Genomic DNA, 27,781 nt, shown 5'->3' with positions numbered 1-27,781 from the left:
CAAACATACCAAATTACATACCCAACAAACCAAATTACATACCAAACATACCCAACATACCAAATTACATACCAAACATACCCAACATACAAAATTACATACCCAACATACCAAATTACATACCCAACATACCAAAGTACATACCAAATATACCCAACATACCAAATTGCATACCAAACATACCAAATTACATACCCAACATACCAAATTACATACCAAACATGCCAAATTACATTCCAAATTACATTCCAAATTACATACCAAACATACCAAATTACATACCCAACATACCAAATTACATACCCAACATACCAAATTACAAACCAAACATACCAAATTACATACCAAACATGCCCAACATACCAAATTACATACCAAACATACCCAAACTTCCAAATTACATACCCAACATACCCAACATACCAAATTACATACCAAACATACCAAATTACATACCAAACATACCCAACATACAAAATTACATACCCAAAATACCAAATTACATACCCAACATACCCAACATACCAAAGTACATACCAAATATACCCAACATACCAAATTGCATACCAAACATACCAAATGACATACCCAACATACCAAATTACATTCCAAATTACATACCAAACATACCAAATTACATACCCAACATACCAAATTACATACCCAACATACCAAATTACAAACCAAACATACCAAATTACATACCAAACATACCCAAACTTCCAAATTACATACCCAACATACCAAATTACATACCAAACATACCAAATTACATACCAAACATACCCAAACTTCCAAATTACATACCCAACATACCCAACATACCAAATTACATACCAAACATACCAAATTACATACCAAACATACCCAACATACCAAATTACATACCAAACATACCAAATTACATACCCAAGATACCCAACATACCAAATTACATACCAAACATACCAAATTACATACCAAACATACCCAACATACCAAATTACAAACCAAACATACCAAATTATATACCAAACATACCCAACATACCAAATTACATACCAAACATACCCAAACTTCCAAATTACATACCCAACATACCCAACATACCAAATTACATACCAAACATACCAAATTACATACCCAACATACCCAACATACCCAACATACCAAATTACATACCAAACATACCAAATTACATACCAAACATACCCAACATACAAAATTACATACCCAAAATACCAAATTACATACCCAACATACCCAACATACCAAAGTACATACCAAATATACCCAACACACCAAATTGCATACCAAACATACCAAATGACATACCCAACATACCAAATTACATTCCAAATTACATACCAAACATACCAAATTACATACCCAACATACCAAATTACAAACCAAACATACCAAATTACATACCAAACATACCCAACATACCAAATTACATACCAAACATACCAAATTACATACCAAACATACCCAAACTTCCAAATTACATACCCAACATACCCAACATACCAAATTACATACCAAACATACCAAATTACATACCAAACATACCCAACATACCAAATTACATACCAAACATACCAAATTACATACCCAAGATACCCAACATACCAAATTACATACCAAACATACCAAATTACATACCAAACATACCCAACATACCAAATTACATACCAAACATACCAAAATTACATACCAAACATACCAAATTACATACCAAACATACCAAAATTACATACCAAACATACCAAATTACATACCCAACATACCAAATAACATACCAAACATACCCAACTTACAAAATTACATACCAAACATACCAAATTACATACCCAACATACCAAATTACATACCAAACATACCAAATTACATACCCAACAAACCAAATTACATACCAAACATACTCAACATACCAAATTACATACCAAACATACCAAATTACATACCCAACATACCCAACATACCAAATTACATACCAAATATACCCAACATACCAAATTGCATACCAAACATACCAAATTACATACCAAACATACCCAACATACCAAATTACATACCAAACATACCAAATTACATACCCAACATACCAAATTACATACCAAACATACCAAATTACATACCCAACATATCAAATTACACACCAAACATACCAAATTACATACCAAACATACCGAACATACCAAATTACATACCAAACATACCAAATTACATACCCAACATACCCAACATACCAAATTACATACCAAACATACCCAACATACCAAATTACATACCAAACATACCAAATTACATACCAAACATACCCAACATACCAAATTACATACCCAACATACCAAATTACATACCAAACATACCAAATTACATACCAAACATACCAAATTACATACCCAACATACCAAATTACATACCAAACATACCAAATTACATACCAAACATACCGAACATACCAAATTACATACCAAACATACCAAATTACATACCCAACATACCCAACATACCAAATTACATACCAAACATACCAAACATACCCAACATACCAAATTAAATACCAAACATACCAAATTACATACCCAACATACCAAATTACATACCAAACATACCAAATTACATACCAAATTACATACCAAACATACCCAACATACCAAATTCCATACCCAACATACCAAATTACATACCAAACATACCCAACATACCAAATTACATACCAAACATACCAAATTACATACCAAACATACCAAATTACATACCAAACATACCCAACATACCAAATTACATACCAAACATACCAAATTACATAACCAACATACCCAACATACCAAATTACATACCAAACATACCAAAATTACTTACCAAACATACCAAATTGACTCCAAATTGACCAGGATGCCTGTTGTCGCAAATTTGCAACATACCAAAATTTCTATTTATTTTATGTGCAAAAGTGAAATTAATAATCTCGGCATTATTTACCATCTACTTAAAGGCTAAAACACACACAAAACATTTTTTTATATACAGCTATATAAATTCAGGCGATAAGGGGTTAAAGCTAGTCATGCTTCAGACGAGGGTCGGGCTCAGCTTTGGGTGGGGGGCCGGGGGGGGGGGGGGGGGGGGGGGGTTGTGTGTGTGGTTCATGTTTGAAGCTTACATTTTCCTCAAGTTCCCTGTAAGCATCGTCGGCCTGCTTTACGTCAGTGCCGACTAAGCGCGACCTGTCGACCGGCTCTGAGAAGCCGTACTCGACCATTGCGTTTTCTGTGGCGTTAATGGTTCTCAGGACCTCAGTGGTGAGGTCACAGAGGGCGGCGGCGGTGGATCTCTGAAAGCCATGTAGAGGGACAGATGTTAGCAGCTGGAAAACAACATCCCACCCTGCAGCAGCTACCGGGCCGGACGCTAGGGATGGGAATGGATAAGATTTTTACGATTCCAATTCCATTTTCGATTCTGCTTAACAATTTGGTTCTTTGGACAACAAACCGGTGGATTAGCATCAACTTTGTTTAGTTTAGAAGTAACACGAGTCATGACCTCACAAACCCAACAACGGTGAGGTCCACATTGGTCTATCCTGGCCTGGGTAATTTAACTCTTCCTGCTCTGGTGAAAGGAGAAGCTGGAGGTAGAGGTGAACTGGGGGTAGTACCACCAGCCTCTGGCTCTGAGCCAGTCAGGCTCTGTCTCTCATGATTTCATCTAAATGTAATGCCTGAGAAGGCATTCATTTAACCTTAACCGTTACTAACAGCAGCTTTTACAATCAGGCAAATGCTGCTAACATGATAGGCAGTGTTTGTTAGTTAGTTACCTGCAGTGTTAGCCGAGGACATGCTAACGTTGCTAACGTTGCTAACGTTGCTGGGTTCAGATTCACCAACGTTAGTCCGGAGCGGATCGAAAACGCGACATTCATTCATAGTTATTGCATGTTGGTAGTATTTCCTCCCTTTGGTGAAATATTCACTTTAAATATTCAAGTTGCCCTGTTGTCGTCTTTTTTAGGGATGTGTAACCAAACTTTCGAGTGTTTGTACCGCTTGGGCGCCATGTTTACTGTTGGCTGCTGGCTGCGCCGGACGTCATTCGCGCCCACTGGAATCGATAAGGGAATCGTTTACAAAATGGCCAAACGATTCCAAGGAATTGAAACACTGGGAACCGGTTCACAACAAGAACCGGTTTTCGATTCCCATCCCTACTGGACGCCACACAGCCAATCAGCTCGGGGACGTAAGTAAGAGGGTTACTGAACCTGGTCTCTGGGGGATCCATGTGGTCCAGGCAGGTAGCTGCTGAGCTTCACATTAAGGCAACATGGCAGTTGTTGGGTAAGACAGGAGGCAGCCTGTTAGTGAGGAGGCAGTCAAGCACCAACGTCCCAACAAAGATTCCACTTCAGGAAGCCTCTGAACCAGAACTTAAAGATGGAAACCCTCGTTTTTGAAACTGTAATGTGAAACCGTAATGTTACTGCGGCTCTGCCTGCTCATCTCAGAGGTGGACTGGATACATCAGTGTTGCCTTATTTGTGGATCTCTTGAAGACATTTTACCCAGATGTTCCACTAACCGCTGTTGGACAAACTGTGTGTTCCACAGGGAGCCATTTGGTTGTTTTCTACATTCATAAATTACCTGGGAAAGGAAATTCAAGCAAAAATACCTTGTTATGTTGATGACACTTTTCTTTTTATATGAATATTATGTCATTAAATCAGTAAGTGCAAAAGCTTCACACTGCATTTGTTTCACTTCACGAAACATGATACTTCTCCAAGGGTCATCACGAGATGATCATAGTCCTTTTACGTCTGATTATAGATGATAATTATGGTCTTTTTACATCTGATTATAGATGATAATTATAGTCTTTTTACATCTGATTATAGATGATAATTATAGTTTTTTTACATCTGATTATAGATGATAATTATAGTCTTTTTACATCTGATTATAGATGATAATCGTTACAGCCCTAGTTATCTGTATCTATGGTTATCTGTAGATATGTGGCTGTGCGGAACATTCCAGTGATATCTTCGCTCAGTACTTTATGACTTGGAGGGTTTATATTTCCGGGTAAACTTCCAGCTCAGCCTTCTTTCACTCAGCTTGAGCTGGTGCTTGTTCTTTTTCTCGTTTTTATTTCTATATGTACAGCTGACAGGGTCTCCTGGAAAAGAGATTTTAAATCTAAGACGAATAACACAAAGTTGGAGTTCTGTTTGTGGAGTGGAGCTCTTTGTCAGGACAGAAAAACAGTTGCGTTCTTTTGAGATGTTCAGACTCCTGTTGGAGTAGTGGTCAGTTGTGACATAATGAGGAAGCTGATCACAAACAGGAACCTGGACGCTTTCAAAACGTCTTCAACAACTTCATCTCATTCTTTACCCTCAGTCTCTGTCCTGAGCCACGAGGCCGATAAAACCAGACCAGCCAACGTTGGGTTAGGGTAAACCCAACGTTGGGTTAGGGTTAGGGTAAACCCAACATTGGGTTAGGGTTAGGGTAAACCCAACGTTGGGTTGGGGTTAGGGTAAACCCAACAGTTGGGTTGGGGTTAGGGTAAACCCAACGTTGGGTTAGGGTTAGGGTAAACCCAACAGTTGGGTTGGGGTTAGGGTAAACCCAACAGTTGGGTTGGGGTTAGGGTAAACCCAACGTTGGGTTGGGGTTAGGGTAAACCCAACGTTGGGTTGGGGTTAGGGTAAACCCAACGTTGGGTTAGGGTTAGGGTAAACCCAACAGTTGGGTTGGGGTTAGGGTAAACCCAACAGTTGGGTTGGGGTTAGGGTAAACCCAACGTTGGGTTGGGGTTAGGGTAAACCCAACGTTGGGTTGGGGTTAGGGTAAACCCAACGTTGGGTTAGGGTTGGGGTTAGGGTAAACCCAACAGTTGGGTTAGGGTTGGGGTTAGGGTAAACCCAACAGTTGGGTTAGGGTTGGGGTTGAGGTTACGGTAAACCCAACGTTGGCTGGTCTGGCTCTGAAACCTCCAGGTTCCCACTTGTAGTAACTCTGAATCTACAGCCGAACATCCCAGCGGCCCTCCTACCTTCTGAGCCTCTGTGGGCATCTCGTCACTGGATGAGCTAAGCTCTTTGTCCTTTAGGACATCCAGAGGGATCACCGGGCCTCCTCTGACGCCTGCTGAACCTTTACCCAAAGGGAAGGGCTTCTTCCCGGCCTCCTCGTCCGATGACAGGGCCTTCTCGCTCAGGTTCCCGGCCAGCTCGCTGAGCTTCCGCCTCAGCTTCTCTTCCTCGGTCTGACCCGATGGAGTGGACACCTGCAGCAGAGACGCACCTGACTCAGTCTACAGCTTCTTCTTCCATGTCGAAAGGTTCATGGTTCTCATTGTGTCACCTCGTCGGCCGGCGTCATCTTCTCCTCCAGGCGGCTCAGCAGACTCTCGATGGCCGACATTCGTTTGTTCAGTTCGTTTATCTACAGGGTAAAACCCAAAAAAAGAGACATTCCTGTTCATCTCAGTAAATATGTTTTAAACGTTTTAACCCTAACCCTAACCTTTACCCTTTGACCCTACCCTAACCCGAAGCCTATCCTACCCTAACCCTAAACCAACCCTTTGACCCTACCCTAACCCTAAACCAACCCTTTGACCCTACCCTAACCCTAACCCAAACAAGAGACATTCCTGTTCATCTCAGTAAATATGTTTTAAACGTTTTAACTCTAACCCGAACACTACCCTAACCCATTTTAGTGAACCAACTAAAGAGCAGACGGTTCTTCCAGTTTTGAACACTGAACAGAGAATTTAATCCATGAATTTTTTTAAAAGTTACTGAATTTTGTAGTTTTGTGACATTTGTCTCCATTTGTTGGAAACAATAAGAAACGTTGATGACTTTTCTGGTTATGATGGTGAGACTCTGTGAAAGTCTTCCTGAGGCAGAGGGCATGTTTTAACGCTAACCAGGTGACTGGAAATGGAACAGCTGATTGGACCCAGTCGACCAATGAACGTGTTCTTACAGGTGGGGCCTGGCCCAGGTTCTCCTGGGAGGAGGTCCTGCTGTTCCTCCGGCGGTGGGGCGGCGGTTGGTACACCGGAGGGTACTTCTGGTACTCCTCCTCGTCCGAGGTGTCGACGTACTGCTGCCGAGCCACCGAGGAGCTGATCTTAGACAGAGAGCGGGTCCGGATCATCCGGTTCTCCCCGTAGTCCTCTGAAGACATAATAAATAAAACAAATAAAACATCTGGTGACACAGATACAGAACAACACAATGGACCTCAAGCTGCTCTGTTTTAACCTTTGTGAGGTCTTAACATTGTGTTTACTCCCTTTGTCCTACGGGTCAGAAATGAGCCGCCCTACCAAAGCCCCAAAATGAAGCAACTTAATTTAATTTTAAATCCAAAATCTATTTAGTATGATGAAACCACCTGTTATTGATCTATTCAACTCAACTCAATTCATTTTTTATCATGTATTTTTTGTTACACAATACAAAAAGACAATCACCAGTTTTCAGGATTACACTTTTTTTTTTTGTTACTGTCAGTTGGACCAACAGTTTTCTTGTTTTCTCAGTTTTCTTTTACATAATAAAGGTTTATTATTGCTATTATATAAATGTGAAGTAATTACTTCTGAATTAATTTTATTGAAAGGGAAAACAGTGAACTTTTTTCTGGTGTTTAAATGTTTTTATAATTCACGGGTCAGAAATGACCCATAAGACAATCTTTGTACCCTAGTGGTGTACAGCCCACATGGAAACATAATCAAAAATAAAGTGTGACTTTTTCTAATGATGGGGTCCCTTTAGGAAAAGTTGGAAAAAGATAGTTTAAGGTATTTTTTCTAGAGCTAAACATGGTGATGGCTCACTTTGGACCCGCAAGACAACAGGAGGGTTAAACAGGACAACATGAGGGTTAAGACTGTCGGTAAATCTGTAGTTCCTGAAAGAGAAACCAGGGGGAGTCCCAATAAAACATCTGGAATACCAAAGCTCTGCAGCTGGATGCTTGACTCCTTCAATGCAAATAAACAAGTGTCAAGCCCATGTTTTTAGTTTAGTGTTTTATCATGTCCTAATCATGTCTTAGTTTTTAAGTCCATATTTAGTTAAGTTTAGCCATGTTTTAGTTTTGCCATGTTTTAGTTTTTCCATGTTTTAGTTTAGTCATGTTTTAGTTTAGCCATGTTTTAGTTTTGCCATGTTTTAGTTTTGCCATGTTTTAGTTTGGCCATGTTTTAGTTTAGCCATGTTTTAGTTTTGCCATGTTTTAGTTTTGCCATGTTTTAGTTTAGCCATGTTTTAGTTTAGCCATGATTTAGTTTTGCCATGTTTTAGTTTAGCCATGTTTTAGTTTAGCCATGTTTTAGTTTAGCCATGTTTTAGTTTAGCCATGTTTTAGTTTTTCCATGTTTTAGTTTTTCCATGTTTTAGTTTTTCCATGTTTTAGTTTTGCCATGTTTTAGTTTAGCCATGTTTTAGTTTAGCCATGTTTTAGTTTTGCCATGTTTTAGTTTTGCCATGTTTTAGTTTAGACATGTTTTAGTTTAGCCATGTTTTAGTTTAGCCATGTTTTAGTTTAGCCATGATTTAGTTTTGCCATGTTTTAGTTTGGCCATGTTTTAGTTTAGCCATGTTTTAGTTTAGCCATGTTTTAGTTTAGCCATGTTTTAGTTTTGCCATGTTTTAGTTTAGCCATGTTTTAGTTTAGCCATGTTTTAGTTTAGCCATGATTTAGTTTTGCCATGTTTTAGTTTGGCCATGTTTTAGTTTAGCTATGTTTTAGTTTGGCCATGTTTTAGTTTAGCCATGTTTTAGTTTAGCCATGTTTTAGTTTAGCCATGTTTTAGTTTGGCCATGTTTTAGTTTAGCCATGTTTTAGTTTTTCCATGTTTTAGTTTTCCCATGTTTTAGTTTAGCCATGTTTTAGTTTAGCCATGTTTTAGTTTAGTCATGTTTTAGTTTAGTCATGTTTTAGTTTAGCCATGTTTTAGTTTAGCCATGTTTTAGTTTAGCCATGTTTTAGTTTAGCCATGTTTTAGTTTTCCCATGTTTTAGTTTAGTCATGTTTTAGTTTAGCCATGTTTTAGTTTAGCCATGTTTTAGTTTAGTCATGTTTTAGTTTAGCCATGTTTTAGTTTAGCCATGTTTTAGTTTAGCCATGTTTTAGTTTTTCCATGTTTTAGTTTAGCCATGTTTTAGTTTAGCCATGTTTTAGTTTAGCCATGTTTTAGTTTAGCCATGTTTTAGTTTAGTCATGTTTTAGTTTAGCCATGTTTTAGTTTAGTCATGTTTTAGTTTAGCCATGTTTTAGTTTTGCCATGTTTTAGTTTTTCCATGTTTTAGTTTAGCCATGTTTTAGTTTTCCCATGTTTTAGTTTTCCCATGTTTTAGTTTTCCCATGTTTTAGTTTAGCCATGTTTTAGTTTTGCCATGTTTTAGTTTAGCCATGTTTTAGTTTTGCCATGTTTTAGTTTTGCCATGTTTTAGTTTTGCCATGTTTTAGTTTTGCCATGTTTTAGTTTTTCCATGTTTTAGTTTTCCCATGTTTTAGTTTTCCCATGTTTTAGTTTTGCCATGTTTTAGTTTAGTCATGTTTTAGTTTAGCCATGTTTTAGTTCTGCTATATTTTAGTTTAGCCATGTTTTAGTTTTGCCATGTTTTAGTTTTGCCATGTTTTAGTTTAGCCATGTTTTAGTTTAGCCATGTTTTAGTTTAGCCATGTTTTAGTTTAGCCATGTTTTAGTTTAGCCATGATTTAGTTTTGCCATGTTTTAGTTTAGCCATGATTTAGTTTTGCCATGTTTTAGTTTGGCCAAGTTTTAGTTTAGCCATGTTTTAGTTTAGCCATGTTTTAGTTTAGCCATGTTTTAGTTTAGCCATGTTTTAGTTTGGCCATGTTTTAGTTTTCCCATGTTTTAGTTTAGCCATGTTTTAGTTTTGCCATGTTTTAGTTTAGCCATGTTTTAGTTTTGCCATGTTTTAGTTTAGTCATGTTTTAGTTTAGCCATGTTTTAGTTTAGTCATGTTTTAGTTTAGCCATGTTTTAGTTTAGCCATGTTTTAGTTTAGCCATGTTTTAGTTTAGCCATGTTTTAGTTTTGCCATGTTTTAGTTTAGCCATGTTTTAGTTTTGCCATGTTTTAGTTTAGCCATGATTTAGTTTTGCCATGTTTTAGTTTGGCCAAGTTTTAGTTTAGCCATGTTTTAGTTTAGCCATGTTTTAGTTTAGCCATGTTTTAGTTTAGCCATGTTTTAGTTTGGCCATGTTTTAGTTTTCCCATGTTTTAGTTTAGCCATGTTTTAGTTTTGCCATGTTTTAGTTTAGCCATGTTTTAGTTTTGCCATGTTTTAGTTTAGTCATGTTTTAGTTTAGCCATGTTTTAGTTTAGTCATGTTTTAGTTTAGCCATGTTTTAGTTCAGTCATGTTTTAGTTTAGCCATGTTTTAGTTTAGCCATGTTTTAGTTTAGCCATGTTTTAGTTTAGTCATGTTTTAGTTTAGCCATGTTTTAGTTTAGTCATGTTTTAGTTTAGCCATGTTTTAGTTCAGTCATGTTTTAGTTTAGCCATGTTTTAGTTTAGCCATGTTTTAGTTTAGCCATGTTTTAGTTTAGTCATGTTTTAGTTTAGCCATGTTTTAGTTTAGCCATGTTTTAGTTTAGCCATGTTTTAGTTCAGTCATGTTTTAGTTTAGCCATGTTTTAGTTTAGCCATGTTTTAGTTTAGCCATGTTTTAGTTTAGCCATGTTTTAGTTTAGTCATGTTTTAGTTTAGCCATGTTTTAGTTTAGCCATGTTTTAGTTTAGCCATGTTTTAGTTTTTCCATGTTTTAGTTTAGCCATGTTTTAGTTTAGCCATGTTTTAGTTTAGTCATGTTTTAGTTTAGCCATGTTTTAGTTTAGCCATGTTTTAGTTTAGCCATGTTTTAGTTTAGTCATGTTTTAGTTTAGCCATGTATTAGTTTAGCCATGTTTTAGTTTAGCCATGTATTAGTTTAGCCATGTTTTAGTTTAGCCATGTTTTAGTTTAGCCATGTTTTAGTTTAGTCATGTTTTAGTTTAGCCATGTTTTAGTTTAGTCATGTTTTAGTTTAGCCATGTTTTAGTTTTGCCATGTTTTAGTTTTTCCATGTTTTAGTTTAGCCATGTTTTAGTTTTCCCATGTTTTAGTTTTGCCATGTTTTAGTTTTCCCATGTTTTAGTTTAGCCATGTTTTAGTTTTGCCATGTTTTAGTTTAGCCATGTTTTAGTTTTGCCATGTTTTAGTTTTTCCATGTTTTAGTTTAGTCATGTTTTAGTTTAGTCATGTTTTAGTTTTGCCATGTTTTAGTTTAGTCATGTTTTAGTTTTGCCATGTTTTAGTTTTGCCATGTTTTAGTTTTGCCATGTTTTAGTTTTTCCATGTTTTAGTTTTCCCATGTTTTAGTTTTGCCATGTTTTAGTTTAGTCATGTTTTAGTTTTGCCATGTTTTAGTTTTGCCATGTTTTAGTTTTGCCATGTTTTAGTTTTTCCATGTTTTAGTTTAGTCATGTTTTAGTTTAGCCATGTTTTAGTTTAGCCATGTTTTAGTTTTGCCATGTTTTAGTTTTGCCATGTTTTAGTTTAGCCATGTTTTAGTTTTGCCATGTTTTAGTTTAGCCATGTTTTAGTTTAGCCATGTTTTAGTTTTGCCATGTTTTAGTTTTTCCATGTTTTAGTTTAGCCATGTTTTAGTTTTGCCATGTTTTAGTTTAGCCATGTTTTAGTTTTGCCATGTTTTAGTTTAGTCATGTTTTAGTTTAGCCATGTTTTAGTTTAGTCATGTTTTAGTTTAGCCATGTTTTAGTTTTGCCATGTTTTAGTTTTTCCATGTTTTAGTTTTGCCATGTTTTAGTTTTCCCATGTTTTAGTTTAGCCATGTTTTAGTTTTCCCATGTTTTAGTTTAGCCATGTTTTAGTTTTGCCATGTTTTAGTTTTTCCATGTTTTAGTTTAGTCATGTTTTAGTTTTGCCATGTTTTAGTTTTGCCATGTTTTAGTTTTGCCATGTTTTAGTTTTTCCATGTTTTAGTTTAGACATGTTTTAGTTTAGCCATGTTTTAGTTTAGCCATGTTTTAGTTTAGCCATGTTTTAGTTTGGCCATGTTTTAGTTTAGCCATGTTTTAGTTTTGCCATGTTTTAGTTTTTCCATGTTTTAGTTTAGTCATGTTTTAGTTTTGCCATGTTTTAGTTTTGCCATGTTTTAGTTTTGCCATGTTTTAGTTTTTCCATGTTTTAGTTTAGTCATGTTTTAGTTTAGCCATGTTTTAGTTTAGCCATGTTTTAGTTTAGCCATGTTTTAGTTTGGCCATGTTTTAGTTTTCCCATGTTTTAGTTTAGCCATGTCTTAGTTTAGCCATGTTTTAGTTTGGCCATGTTTTAGTTTAGCCATGTTTTAGTTTTTCCATGTTTTAGTTTAGCCATGTTTTAGTTTAGCCATGTTTTAGTTTAGCCATGTTTTAGTTTAGCCATGTTTTAGTTTAGCCATGTTTTAGTTTAGCCATGTATTAGTTTAGCCATGTTTTAGTTTAGCCATGTTTTAGTTTAGCCATGTTTTAGTTTAGTCATGTTTTAGTTTAGCCATGTTTTAGTTTAGTCATGTTTTAGTTTAGCCATGTTTTAGTTTTGCCATGTTTTAGTTTTTCCATGTTTTAGTTTTGCCATGTTTTAGTTTTCCCATGTTTTAGTTTAGCCATGTTTTAGTTTTCCCATGTTTTAGTTTAGCCATGTTTTAGTTTTGCCATGTTTTAGTTTAGCCATGTTTTAGTTTAGCCATGTTTTAGTTTAGCCATGTTTTAGTTTTGCCATGTTTTAGTTTAGCCATGTTTTAGTTTTGCCATGTTTTAGTTTTGCCATGTTTTAGTTTAGCCATGTTTTAGTTTAGCCATGTTTTAGTTTAGCCATGTTTTAGTTTTGCCATGTTTTAGTTTTGCCATGTTTTAGTTTAGCCATGTTTTAGTTTAGCCATGTTTTAGTTTAGCCATGTTTTAGTTTAGCCATGTTTTAGTTTAGCCATGTTTTAGTTTTGCCATGTTTTAGTTTAGCCATGTTTTAGTTTAGCCATGTTTTAGTTTAGCCATGTTTTAGTTTAGCCATGTTTTAGTTTTGCCATGTTTTAGTTTTTCCATGTTTTAGTTTAGCCATGTTTTAGTTTTGCCATGTTTTAGTTTAGCCATGTTTTAGTTTTGCCATGTTTTAGTTTTACCATGTTTTAGTTTTGCCATGTTTTAGTTTAGCCATGTTTTAGTTTTACCATGTTTTAGTTTTACCATGTTTTAGTTTTACCATGTTTTAGTTTAGCCATGTTTTAGTTTAGCCATGTTTTAGTTTAGCCATGTTTTAGTTTAGCCATGTTTTAGTTTTGCCATGATTTAGTTTTGCCATGTTTTAGTTTTGCCATGTTTTAGTTTAGCCATGTTTTAGTTTAGTCATGTTTTAGTTTAGCCATGTTTTAGTTTAGCCATGTTTTAGTTTTGCTATGTTTTAGTTTTTCCATGTTTTAGTTTTGCCATGTTTTAGTTTTGCCATGTTTTAGTTTTGCCATGTTTTAGTTTAGCCATGTTTTAGTTTAGCCATGTTTTAGTTTAGCCATGTTTTAGTTTAGCCATGTTTTAGTTTTGCCATGTTTTAGTTTTGCCATGTTTTAGTTTAGCCATGTTTTAGTTTAGCCATGTTTTAGTTTTGCCATGTTTTAGTTTAGCCATGTTTTAGTTTAGCCATGTTTTAGTTTAGCTATGTTTTAGTTTTACCATGTTTTAGTTTTGCCATGTTTTAGTTTAGCCATGTTTTAGTTTAGTCATGTTTTAGTTTTGCCATGTTTTAGTTTAGTCATGTTTTAGTTTTGCCATGTTTTAGTTTTGCCATGTTTTAGTTTAGTCATGTTTTAGTTTAGCCATGTTTTAGTTTAGCCATGTTTTAGTTTTGCCATGTTTTAGTTTAGCCATGTTTTAGTTTAGCCATGTTTTAGTTTAGCTATGTTTTAGTTTTACCATGTTTTAGTTTTGCCATGTTTTAGTTTAGCCATGTTTTAGTTTAGTCATGTTTTAGTTTTGCCATGTTTTAGTTTAGTCATGTTTTAGTTTTGCCATGTTTTAGTTTAGTCATGTTTTAGTTTTTCCATGTTTTAGTTTAGTCATGTTTTAGTTTAGCCATGTTTTAGTTTAGCCATGTTTTAGTTTAGACATGTTTTAGTTTTGCCATGTTTTAGTTTAGCCATGTTTTAGTTTAGCCATGTTTTAGTTTAGTCATGTTTTAGTTTTGCCATGTTTTAGTTTAGCCATGTTTTAGTTTAGCTATGTTTTAGTTTTACCATGTTTTAGTTTTGCCATGTTTTAGTTTAGCCATGTTTTAGTTTTGCCATGTTTTAGTTTTGCCATGTTTTAGTTTAGCCATGTTTTAGTTTAGCCATGTTTTAGTTTAGCTATGTTTTAGTTTTACCATGTTTTAGTTTTGCCATGTTTTAGTTTAGCCATGTTTTAGTTTAGTCATGTTTTAGTTTTGCCATGTTTTAGTTTAGCCATGTTTTAGTTTAGTCATGTTTTAGTTTAGCCATGTTTTAGTTTAGCCATGTTTTAGTTTTGCTATGTTTTAGTTTTTCCATGTTTTAGTTTTGCCATGTTTTAGTTTTGCCATGTTTTAGTTTTGCCATGTTTTAGTTTAGCCATGTTTTAGTTTAGCCATGTTTTAGTTTAGCCATGTTTTAGTTTAGCCATGTTTTAGTTTTGCCATGTTTTAGTTTTGCCATGTTTTAGTTTAGCCATGTTTTAGTTTAGCCATGTTTTAGTTTTGCCATGTTTTAGTTTAGCCATGTTTTAGTTTAGCCATGTTTTAGTTTAGCTATGTTTTAGTTTTACCATGTTTTAGTTTTGCCATGTTTTAGTTTAGCCATGTTTTAGTTTAGTCATGTTTTAGTTTTGCCATGTTTTAGTTTAGTCATGTTTTAGTTTTGCCATGTTTTAGTTTTGCCATGTTTTAGTTTAGTCATGTTTTAGTTTAGCCATGTTTTAGTTTAGCCATGTTTTAGTTTTGCCATGTTTTAGTTTAGCCATGTTTTAGTTTAGCCATGTTTTAGTTTAGCTATGTTTTAGTTTTACCATGTTTTAGTTTTGCCATGTTTTAGTTTAGCCATGTTTTAGTTTAGTCATGTTTTAGTTTTGCCATGTTTTAGTTTAGTCATGTTTTAGTTTTGCCATGTTTTAGTTTAGTCATGTTTTAGTTTTTCCATGTTTTAGTTTAGTCATGTTTTAGTTTAGCCATGTTTTAGTTTAGCCATGTTTTAGTTTAGACATGTTTTAGTTTTGCCATGTTTTAGTTTAGCCATGTTTTAGTTTAGCCATGTTTTAGTTTAGTCATGTTTTAGTTTTGCCATGTTTTAGTTTAGTCATGTTTTAGTTTCGCCATGCTTTAGTTTAGCCATGTTTTAGTTTAGCTATGTTTTAGTTTTACCATGTTTTAGTTTTGCCATGTTTTAGTTTAGCCATGTTTTAGTTTAGTCATGTTTTAGTTTTGCCATGTTTTAGTTTTGCCATGTTTTAGTTTAGCCATGTTTTAGTTTAGCCATGTTTTAGTTTAGCTATGTTTTAGTTTTACCATGTTTTAGTTTAGCCATGTTTTAGTTTTGCCATGTTTTAGTTTTGCCATGTTTTAGTTTTTCCATGTTTTAGTTTTGCCATGTTTTAGTTTTGCCATGTTTTAGTTTAGCCATGTTTTAGTTTAGCCATGTTTTAGTTTTGCAATTTTTTCGTTTTGCCATGTTTTAGTTTTTCCATGTTTTAGTTTAGCCATGATTTAGTTTAGCCATGTTTTAGTTTTTCCATGTTTTAGTTTTGCCATGTTTTAGTTTTTCCATGTTTTAGTTTAGCCATGTTTTAGTTTAGCCATGTTTTAGTTTTGCCATGTTTTAGTTTAGCCATGTTTTAGTTTAGCCATTTTTTAGTTTTGCCATGTTTTAGTTTAGCCATGTTTTAGTTTAGCCATGTTTCAGTTTTGCCATGTTTTAGTTTAGCCATGTTTTAGTTTAGCCATGTTTTAGTTTTTCCATGTTTTAGTTTAGCCATGTTTTAGTTTTTCCATGTTTTAGTTTAGCCATGTTTTAGTTTAGCCATGTTTTAGTTTAGCCATGTTTTAGTTCTGCTATATTTTAGTTTAGCCATGTTTTAGTTTAGCTATGTTTTAGTTTTACCATGTTTTAGTTTAGCCATGTTTTAGTTTAGCCATGTTTTAGTTCAGCCATGTTTTAGTTTTGCCATGTTTTAGTTTAGCCATGTTTTAGTTTAGCTATGTTTTAGTTTTACCATGTTTTAGTTTTGCCATGTTTTAGTTTAGCCATGTTTTAGTTTAGTCATGTTTTAGTTTAGCCATGTTTTAGTTTAGCCATGTTTTAGTTTTGCTATGTTTTAGTTTTTCCATGTTTTAGTTTTGCCATGTTTTAGTTTAGCCATGTTTTAGTTTTGCCATGTTTTAGTTTTGCCATGTTTTAGTTTAGCCATGTTTTAGTTTAGCTATGTTTTAGTTTTACCATGTTTTAGTTTAGTCATGTTTTAGTTTAGCCATGTTTTAGTTTAGCCATGTTTTAGTTTTGCCATGTTTTAGTTTAGCCATGTTTTAGTTTTGCCATGTTTTAGTTTAGCCATGTTTTAGTTTTGCCATGTTTTAATTTGGCCATGTTTTAGTTTTGCCATGTTTTAATTTGGCCATGTTTTAGTTTAGCCATGTTTTAGTTTTGCCATGTTTTAGTTTTGCCATGTTTTAGTTTTGCCATGTTTTAGTTTTGCCATGTTTTAGTTTAGCCATGTTTTAGTTTTGCCATGTTTTAGTTTAGCCATGTTTTAGTTTTGCAATTTTTTCGTTTTGCCATGTTTTAGTTTTTCCATGTTTTAGTTTTTCCATGTTTTAGTTTTGCCATGTTTTAGTTTTGCCATGTTTTAGTTTAGCCATGTTTTAGTTTAGCCATGTTTTAGTTTAGCCATGTTTTAGTTTTGCAATTTTTTCGTTTTGCCATGTTTTAGTTTTTCCATGTTTTAGTTTTGCCATGTTTTAGTTTTTCCATGTTTTAGTTTTGCCATGTTTTAGTTTTGCCATGTTTTAGTTTTTCCATGTTTTAGTTTAGCCATGTTTTAGTTTAGCCATGTTTTAGTTTAGCCATGTTTTAGTTTTGCCATGTTTTAATTTAGCCATGTTTTAGTTTAGCCATGTTTTAGTTTAGCCATGTTTTAGTTTAGCCATGTTTTAGTTTAGCCATGTTTTAGTTTGGCCATGTTTTAGTTTAGCCATGTTTTAGTTTTGCCATGTTTTAGTTTAGCCATGTTTTAGTTTTGCCATGTTTTAGTTTTGCCATGTTTTAGTTTTTCCATGTTTTAGTTTTGCCATGTTTTAGTTTTTCCATGTTTTAGTTTAGCCATGTTTTAGTTTTTCCATGTTTTAGTTTTGCCATGTTTTAGTTTAGACATGTTTTAGTTTAGCCATGTTTTAGTTTAGCCATGTTTTAGTTTAGCCATGTTTTAGTTTTGCCATGTTTTAGTTTAGACATGTTTTAGTTTAGACATGTTTTAGTTTTGCCATGTTTTAGTTTAGCCATGTTTTAGTTTAGCCATGTTTTAGTTTAGCCATGTTTTAGTTCTGCTATATTTTAGTTTAGCCATGTTTTAGTTTTGCCATGTTTTAGTTTTGCCATGTTTTAGTTTTGCCATGTTTTAGTTTTGCCATGTTTTAGTTTAGCCATGTTTTAGTTTAGCCATGTTTTAGTTTTGCCATGTTTTAGTTTAGCCATGTTTTAGTTTTGCCATGTTTTAGTTTTGCCATGTTTTAGTTTTTCCATGTTTTAGTTTAGCCATGTTTTAGTTTAGCCATGTTTTAGTTTAGCCATGTTTTAGTTTAGCCATGTTTTAGTTTAGCCATGTTTTAGTTCTGCTATATTTTAGTTTAGCCATGTTTTAGTTTTGCCATGTTTTAGTTTTGCCATGTTTTAGTTTGGTCATGTTTTAGTTTTGCCATGTTTTAGTTTTACCATGTTTTAGTTTAGCCATGTTTTAGTTTTGCCATGTTTTAGTTTTGCCATGTTTTAGTTTTTCCATGTTTTAGTTTAGCCATGTTTTAGTTTTGCCATATTTTAGTTTTCCCATGTTTTAGTTTAGCCATGTTTTAGTTTTGCCATGTTTTAGTTTTTCCATGTTTTAGTTCTTAGTTCTTCATTTGTATGTACAGAAGCAGCCTACTGACCAGGTCTCATGGCATAGCTCAGGCTCTTTCTGCGGTTGGCCCGGTGGTTGTAGTGGTCGTAGTCTGCATCGTTCCGGTAGAACCGATCCTCCTGCATCTGCTGCTCCACACAAACAAAAATCACTGTTTCCACACAGTGTTCTTAAACCGCTGATGTCTGGTGTGGAACAGCTCGAGTGGAAGTTACCTGCACGGACGGGCGGCGGGAATGAGGAAAATACTCCTCTGAGTCAAAGTCCATGGGATGCACCGACAGCAGGCGTTTACTCTTCCTCATCTGGCAGGAAAACACTCATCGTCTTAGCTTCACATTCAACAGTTATCAAACGGTTTATACGTCAATGTTTACCAATTTGTAGCGCTGGACCTCAGCCTCTCCGGGCTCGTCCTCGTTACCGTTGTACACGTCTGCAAATTAAACGATTAGGTTAAAAATCTATAAACAGCATTACAGCACAGAACTCGAAGCTAACGCTCATCGCACATATTTAGCTCAAACATTAAGCTAAAATCTGTAGCATAATGTTGGACTATTTCATCTAACAATAGACTTAATTTAGTTGTTTTATTCACTGCACTATACAAGGAAAAAGTAGCCCTGTTAGCCATGTTAGCAACTTGTTCCACATGCTAAGTCATAGCGAGATGTTAGCATCCACAACAATGTTTAGCATAATATATGATATAATATAAATGCTGAATAAAAGACAGTATTATTTTATAGATTTAGCATTCCCGATGCTCGGGACCAATCTGTTTATCATACTTAATTCATAGTAGCCTTTTTGCTTGTGGCTTAGCATACAATTATTGCAGCTAAGTAAGGTAGAACCTAAAATGTTACCCTTTCATCCATCCATCTATTTTCTATAACTCAGGGTCTCGGCTGTCATTGGGTGAGAGGCGGGGTTCACCTGCACAGGTGCATCACAGAGACACAAATGAGACAAACAACCATCCACGCTCACAGTCACTCCTAGGGAACCATTTAGAGTCACCAGTTCACCCAACATGCGAGTTTTTGGACGGTGGGATGGTTGTGTTTAACTCACGGCTGCGGACGTCCGGCATGCTCTGAGTATCATCGTCCCGCCCACCTGAGAAACAAACACCGTCATAACCAGCAGACTGTATACAGTTCTGTATATTCCCAACACGTGCTGTGGATTACCGTCTCCATTGAGTCTCTTGTACAGGGACCTCATGACCTTGGCACTGCCGAAGCGTTTGAAGCGGTTTCTCACGTTGTCATGGTACCAACCTACGGTCCCGATCTTCAACACTCTGTAACAGAAAGATACTCAACAATTCAGCAAAAACACTCAACAAGAAGTCAGACTTCCCATCTTCAACACTGAAATACAAAGATACACAACCAACTAAATACACAACTTGGAAGTAAAAAAACACACGAGAAAATGTAATATAATGAACATTTAGCATCTACATTTCAGGGTAAACATCTTTTATACCCCGTGTAACAAAACAGCAAAAGTACTCAATAAATCAGAGGTAGAACTTCACAGGACAACAACAGACAAACAAACATCACTGCTAGCTTCAGTACAAACATCAGTGCTAAAATCATTTCTACCATCATTGCTAATATCAGTGCTACCTTCAGTGCTAACATCAGCGCTAACATCATGCTAACATAAGTGCTAGCTTCAGTACAAACATCAGTGATAAAATCAGTGCTAACATCAGTGCTAACATCAGCGCTAACATTAGTCACACATCATGCCAACATCAGTGCTACCTTCAGTCCTAACTTCAGTGCTACCTTCAGTCCTAACTTCAGTGCTAACATCATGCTAACATCAGTGCTAACATCAGCGCTAACATTAGTCTAACATCATGCTAACATCATGCTTACATCAGTGCTAACATCATGCTAACATCATTGCTAACATCAGTGCTCATTCAGTCCTAACTTCAGTGCTACCATAATGCTAACATCAGTGCTAACATCATTGCTAATATCAGTGCTACCATAATGCTAACATCAGTGCTAACGTAATGCTAACATCAGTGCTACCATAATGCTAACATCATTGCTACCATCATGCTAACATTGTGCTAACATCAGTGCTAATATCAGTGCTAACATCAGTGCTAACATCATGCTAACATCATGCTAATGATACGCTGAGTCTGAGCCTCACCTGGTCATGCGGCAGTTGTCACACACCCAGCCGTGCTCCTTCTTGTTGTAGCGGCTGCAGGACTTGCAGGTGAACATCTGGCAGTCCAGGCACTGGCGCTTGCTGTTGACCAAGAACTTGAAGGGCTGCAGGCAGCGAATGCAGAGCGAGTCGGACACGTTGCTCTGAGTGCCCAGCAGCTCCAGCTTTGTGTCCTCCTTCTCGATCTTCGTCTTCAGCTCGCTGCAAAAAACAGGAAACCGAGTCATGGCGTGGTTATGTTTATGTTTCTGCATTTAGGAGACGCTTTTATAGAGAGCGACTTACAAGTGAGGATATAGCATTACAGCTAACGTCAAAGCTAACATCAAAGCTAACATTAAAGCTAGCGTCAAAGCTAATAATAAGCTACGTAGAACCGAGTCATGGCGCTGGTTATGTTTATGTTTCTGCATTTAGGAGACGCTTTTATCCAGAGCGACTTACAAGTGAGGATATAGCATTTCAGCTAATATCAAAGCTAACATTAAAGCTAACATCAAAGCTAACATCAAAGCTAACATTAAAGCTAACATCAAAGCTAACATTAAAGCTAACATTAAAGCTAACATCAAAGCTATTGTCAAAGCTAACAATAAGCTAACATCAAAGCTAACATCAAAGCTAATAATAAGCTAAGTAGAAGGAAACCACGAGTCAGACTCTGTCAGAGGTCACAGAGATAGATAAGGACTTGGATGGGAGCCGTTCCATTAAGGACTCTGTAGGCTAACATCAGGGGCTGACCCTAGGGGGCCAGGGGCCGACCCCAGGTTGCCAGGGGCCGACCCTAGGTTATCAGGGGCCGACCCCAGGTTATCAGGGGCAAACCCCAGGTGGCCAGGGGCCGACCCTAGGTTAGAAGGGCTGACCCTAGGTTAGAAGGGGCCGACCCCAGGTGGCCAGGCGCCAACCCTAGGTGGCCAAGGGCTGACCCTAGGTTAGAAGGGCCGACCCTAGGTTAGAAGGGCCGACCCTAGGTTAGAAGGGCTGACCCTAGGTTAGAAGGGGCCGACCCTAGGTGGCCAGGGGCCGACCCAAGGTTAGAAGGGGCCAACCCTAGGTTACAAGGGCTGACCCTAGGTTAGAAGGGGCCGACCCTAGGTGGCCAGGGGCCGACCCAAGGTTAGAAGGGGCCAACCCTAGGTTACAAGGGCTGACCCTAGGTTAGAAGGGCTGACCCTAGGTTAGAAGGGGCCGACCCTAGGTGGCCAGGGGCCGACCCCAGGTGGCCAAGGGCTGACCCTAGGGGGCCAGGGGCCGACACCAGGTTGCCAGGGGCCGACCCTAGGTTAGAAGGGGCCGACCCTAGGTTAGAAGGGCTGACCCTAGGTTAGAAGGGGCCGACCCCAGGTGGCCAGGGGCCAACCCTAGGTGGCCAAGGGCTGACCCTAGGTTAGAAGGGCTGACCCTAGGTTAGAAGGGGCCAACCCTAGGTTAGAAGGGGCCGACCCTAGGTTAGAAGGGGCCGACCCTAGGTTAGAAGGGGCCGACCCTAGGTTAGAAGGGGCCGACCCTAGGTTAGAAGGGCCGACCCAAGGTTAGAAGGGGCCAACCCTAGGTTACAAGGGCTGACCCTAGGTTAGAAGGGCTGACCCTAGGTTAGAAGGGCTGACCCTAGGTTAGAAGGGGCCGACCCTAGGTGGCCAGGGGCCGACCCCAGGTGGCCAAGGGCTGACCCTAGGTTAGAAGGGCTGACCCTAGGTTAGAAGGGCTGACCCTAGGTTAGAAGGGGCCGACCCTAGGTGGCCAGGGGCCGACCCTAGGTGGCCAAGGGCTGACCCTAGGTTAGAAGGGGCGACCCAAGGTTAGAAGGGCTGACCCTAGGTTAGAAGGGCTGACCCTAGGTTAGAAGGGGCCGACCCCAGGTGGCCAGGGGCCAACCCTAGGTGGCCAAGGGCTGACCCTAGGTTAGAAGGGCTGACCCTAGGTTAGAAGGGGCCGACCCTAGGTGGCCAGGGGCCGACCCAAGGTTAGAAGGGGCCAACCCTAGGTTAGAAGGGCTGACCCTAGGTTAGAAGGGCTGACCCTAGGTTAGAAGGGGCCGACCCTAGGTTAGAAGGGGCCGACCCTAGGTGGCCAGGGGCCGACCCAAGGTTAGAAGGGCTGACCCTAGGTTAGAAGGGCTGACCCTAGGTTAGAAGGGGCCGACCCTAGGTGGCCAGGGGCCGACCCCAGGTGGCCAGGGGCCGACCCTAGGTTACAAGGGCTGACCCTAGGTTAGAAGGGCTGACCCTAGGTTAGAAGGGGCCGACGCTAGGTTAGAAGGGGCCGACCCCAGGTGGCCAGGGGCCGACCCTAGGTGGCCAGGGGCCAACCCTAGGTGGCCAGGGGCTGACACTAGGTGGCCAGGGGCCGACCCTACGTGGCCAGGGGCCAACCCTCGGTGGCCAGGGGCTGACCCTAGGTGGCGAGGGGCCGACCCTAGGTGGCCAGGGGCCGACCTTAGGTGGCATGGGGCCGACCCCAGGTGGCCAGGGGCCGACCCCAGGTGGTCAGGGGCCGACCCCAGGTCGCCAGGGGCCGACCTTAGGTGGCATGGGGCCGACCCTAGGTGGCCAGGGGCCGACCCTAGGTGGCATCGGGCCGACCCCAGGTGGCCAGGGGCCGACCCTAGGTGGCGAGGGGCCGACCCTAGGTGGCGAGGGGCCGACCCTAGGTGGCCAGGGGCAGACCCCAGGTTATCAGGGGCCGACCCTAGGTGGCCAGGGGCCGACCCTAGGTGGCCAGGGGCAGACCCCAGGTTATCAGGGGCCGACCCCAGGTGGCCAGGGGCCGACCCCAGGTGGCCAGGGGCTGACCCTAGGTGGCATGGGGCCGACCCTAGGTGGCCAGGGGCTGACCCTAGGTGGCCAGGGGCTGACCCTAGGTGGCCAGGGGCCGACCCCAGGGGGCTGTGCCCTGCAGGACAGCGGATCTGGAGGTGTAAACGTGTAAAATAAGTTATTTAATGATCCGTGTTTGACCTTTTCTCCAGAAGTGGTGATTCTTGGATCATCCTCTGACTGACTGTCCCATCCAATCTGTTTCCAACACTCAGAACTCTGTTTGTGTTGGTTTTTCACCCGCCTGGTTATCTTCAGATGATTTCATTACGGAGCTTTGATGGGAAGATTGGCCTCGTTATCTTGATGTTTATCAGCTGTTAAACTCCTGACCAAACAGTTAATGTGGCGAGTCAGACAACAGGAGCCCATCTGTTCGCTCTGAGCTCTGATTCTCACCGAGGAGAATCTGATTATCAGAGCGCCTCCATCACTCAGAGGCTGCCTGCGGCTCATCGAGCAGTTTCTGATGGTCAGAGGGACCCCAAACAATGCAGCTGCCCCCGGGGCTGATGGGAGTCGGAGTCCTCCACAGAAACAGAGCCTCTGTGAGGCTGCCCCCTCTGTGTGCTGCCCCCGGGGCTGATGGGAGTTGGAGTCCTCGACAGAACAGAGCCTCTTTGTGGCTCCCCCCTCTGTGTGCTGCCACCGGGGCTGATAGGAGTTGGAGTCCTCGACAGAACAGAGCCTCTTTTTGGCTCCCCCCTCTGTGTGCTGCCACCGGGGCTGATGGGAGTTGGAGTCCTCGACAGAACAGAGCCTCTTTGTGGCTCCATGTGACGGCAGCGTGATCGACTGCAGAACAACAGCAGCTTTCACACTCGTGTTCAGCTGACGTCACATCAGCCAATCGATTCACTCCGTTACAGCGGTGAGACACGTGCACGTGCATGTGCACGCACACACACGCACACACACACACACACACACACACACACACACACACACACAGCTAACAGAGTTTAGAGTTTATCATAAAAATGACAAAGAAAAACTGGTGGATGGATGGATGGATGGATGGATGGATGGATGGATGGATGAATGGAAGGATGTATGGATATATGGATGGATGGATGGATGGATGGATGGATGGATGGATCAATGGATGGATGGATGGATGGATGGATGGAGCAATGGATGGATGGATGGATGGATGGATGGATGGATGGATGGATGGATCAATGGATGGATGGATGGATGGATGGATGGATGGATGGATAGATGGATGGATGGATGGAGCAATGGATGGATGGATGGATGGATCAATGGATGGATGGATGGATGGATGGATGGATCAATGGATGGATCAATGGATGGATGAATGGATGGATGGATGGATGGATGGATGGATGGATGGATGGATGGATGGATGGAAGGATGAATGGATGGATGGATGGATGGATGGATGGATGGATGGATGGATGGATGGAGCAATGGATGGATGGATGGATGGAGCAATGGATGGATGGATGGATGGATCAATGGATGGATCAATGGATGGATGGATGGATGGATGGATGGATGGATGGATGGATAGATGGATGGATGGATGGATGGATGGATGGATGGATGGATGGATGGATGGATCAATGGGTGGATGGATGGATGGATGAATGGATGGATCAATGGATGGATGGATGAATTGATAAATGAATGGATGGATGGATGGATGGATCAATAGATGGATGGATAAATGAATGGATGGATGGATGAATTGATAAATGAATGGATGGATGGATGGGTGGATGGATGGATGGATGGATGGATGGATGGATGGATGGATAAAAGAATGGATGGATGGATAAATGGATGGATGGATGGATGGATGGATGGATGGATGGATGGATGGATGGATGGATGGATGGATGATGGATGGATGGATGGATCAATGGGTGGATGGATGGATGGATGAATGGATGGATCAATGGATGGATGGATGAATTGATAAATGAATGGATGGATGGATGGATGGATCAATAGATGGATGGATAAATGAATGGATGGATGGATGAATTGATAAATGAATGGATGGATGGATGGATGGGTGGATGGATGGATGGATGGATGGATGGATGGATGGATGGATAAAAGAATGGATGGATGGATTAATTGATAAATTAATGGATGGATCAATGGATGGATCAATGGATTAACGGATGGATAAATGAATAGATGGATGGATGGATGGATGGATGATGGATGCATGGATGGATGGATGGATGGATAAATGAATGGATGGGTGGATAAATAAATGGATGAATGGATAAATGAATGGATGGATGGATGGATGGATGGATGGATGGATGGATGGATGGATGGATAAATGAATGTATACATGAATAGATGGATGGATGAATGGATCAATGGATTAAAGGATGGATAAATGAATAGATGGATGGATGGATGGATCAATGGATGGATTAATGGATGAACAGATGGATAAATGAATAGTTGGATGGATTAATGGATGGGTCAATGGATGGATGGATGGATGGATCGATGGATGGGTGGATGGATGAATGGATGAACGGATGGATAAATGAATAGATGGATGGATGGATGGATCAATGGATGGATAAATGAATGGATGGATAAACGAATGGATGGGTGGATAAATAAATGGATGAATGTATAAATGAATGGATGGATGGATGGATGGATGGATGGATGGATGGATAAATGAATGTATAAATGAATAGATGGATGGATGAATGGATCAATGGATTAAAGGATGGATAAATGAATAGATGGATGGATGGATGGATCAATGGATGGATTAATGGATGAACAGATGGATAAATGAATAGATGGATGGATTAATGGATGGGTCAATGGATGGATCAATGGATGGATCAATGAATGGATGAATGAATGGATAAATGAATAGATGGATGGATGGATGGATGGATGGATGGATGGATGGATGGATGGATAAATGCATGGATGGATGGATAAATGAATAGATGGATGGATGGATGGATGGATGGATGGATGGATAAATGAATAGATGGATGGATGAATGGATAAATGAATAGATAGATGGATGGATGAATGAATGGATAAATGAATAGATGGATGGATGGATGGATGGATGGATGGATGGATGGATGGATGGATGGATAAATGAATGGATGAATGAATAGATAAATGAATGGATGGATGGATGGATGGATGGATGGATGGATGAATGGATGGATGGATGGATGGATGGATGGATGGATGGATGGATGGATGGATGGATGGATGGATAAATGAATAGATGGATGGATGGATGGATGGATGGATGAATGAATGAATGGATAAATGAATGGATAAATGAATGGATAAATGAATGGATAAATGAATAGATGGATGGATGAAGGTACCTGAGCCTCTCCTCTTCGTTCTTGCGGAGGTTGAAGTCTCGTTGGATCACCTCCCACACATGTTTGGCCTCTTCATCCGACAGACGAGTCAGGTCCAGTTTACGCTCCATGATCAATAATCACTCAATGAAAACTCTGCAGCCGATTGATCAGTCAGTACCGACCTGTGGAGCTCCTCAGGGTTCAGTTGTTGAGTCTCTGTCGTTTGTTTGGAAGTAAAAAAGATGAATGAAAATATTTAAATGTTTTCCAGTAAAAACCCAGAAAATATTATTTTAAACAACAACTGGAGTAGTTCAGAAATATTTAAAAGGGATCTCTGCAGAATATTACGCAGAATATTATTTATTGATGATGAAATATTTGGAAAAAGTCTAATTCTTTATTTAAGCAAAAATAAATAAAGAAATAAATAAAAGAGCATCGACAGATCAGCAAGAAAACAGGCTTTAAATAAATTTGTAAGATTTGTAAATACACACATAGATAAGTGTTGGGGTAACATTTAAATAGATCATTCGATAAAAACACAAGTATTCTGAGGGGAAATACTTATTACAAACCAAATATTTGCACATAAAATGAACATTTCTTTCTTAAATGAGTCTTAAACTTTCACTTAAATTTCTGAAAAATAAAAACACCTTTAAGAAACATCATGAAATAACAATAAAAGTCAAAATATTTTTAGTGTATTAATTGATATTTTGATGAGAATTTTGATGTTGCTTTAAATATTTAGACAGAATTTAGAAATAAACTTTTGGAGAAGACATGTTTTAAGATATAATCCCGTTTTTCTGTGAGTAAAGAAGTTAATTTTGGTTGAAAGAGAAACTTTGTGAGTTCAGAGTTTGTTGTTTTCTTGGAACATGAGCTGTGATCAGCATCCCCGAGGCGTCCGTCGGCGAGCCGAAAGCACCACGCCGAACGCACCACGCCCTGCATCAGGAAGCTGAAGGCACACCTTCGTCTTTTCCCTGAAAATAATCCCAACTCCTCAGAAAGCTGAGCTGAGGCCTGGCAGAGCTTTGTGAGCCTCCTCGCCGTCTCCTCGCCGTGTCCTCGTCTCCTCGCCATGTCCTCGTCTCCTCGCCCTCAGCTCGCCCTCTCTGATTGGCTGGACAAACTTTTGATGGCTCACAGAGATCGCTGCCAGCTGCCTCTCAGAGACATTT

The 27,781-nt window shown here is 39.2% G+C and overlaps 1 protein-coding gene across 2 annotated transcripts in view; it reads right to left on the bottom strand.

Moving 5' to 3' along the window:
• Positions 1-26,796, bottom strand: part of mlpha (melanophilin a) — a 38,876-nt gene extending 12,080 nt beyond the window's left edge. Inside the window, exons 1-11 of one of the 2 annotated variants that reach the window (XM_075477054.1) lie at positions 26,604-26,796; positions 20,396-20,617; positions 19,402-19,514; positions 19,283-19,327; positions 18,580-18,638; positions 18,418-18,507; positions 18,231-18,330; positions 7,002-7,195; positions 6,369-6,449; positions 6,058-6,291; positions 3,152-3,322 (exon numbers count right to left, since the gene is read on the bottom strand). In XM_075477054.1, the coding sequence (XP_075333169.1) occupies positions 3,152-3,322; positions 6,058-6,291; positions 6,369-6,449; positions 7,002-7,195; positions 18,231-18,330; positions 18,418-18,507; positions 18,580-18,638; positions 19,283-19,327; positions 19,402-19,514; positions 20,396-20,617; positions 26,604-26,713 (1,419 nt within the window). In that variant the 5' untranslated portion in view covers positions 26,714-26,796. The remainder of the gene's footprint in view (positions 1-3,151; positions 3,323-6,057; positions 6,292-6,368; positions 6,450-7,001; positions 7,196-18,230; positions 18,331-18,417; positions 18,508-18,579; positions 18,639-19,282; positions 19,328-19,401; positions 19,515-20,395; positions 20,618-26,603) is intronic. The other variant, XM_075477055.1, reaches the window with a different exon arrangement.
• Between the last annotated feature and the right edge of the window lie 985 nt (positions 26,797-27,781).

Source organism: Odontesthes bonariensis, chromosome 11, assembly GCF_027942865.1.
Source record: "Odontesthes bonariensis isolate fOdoBon6 chromosome 11, fOdoBon6.hap1, whole genome shotgun sequence".
Classification (NCBI taxonomy): Eukaryota; Metazoa; Chordata; class Actinopteri; order Atheriniformes; family Atherinopsidae; genus Odontesthes; species Odontesthes bonariensis.
The sequence above is the reverse complement of the archived record's forward strand: the minus strand, read 5'-3'. Positions and strand labels throughout refer to the sequence as shown.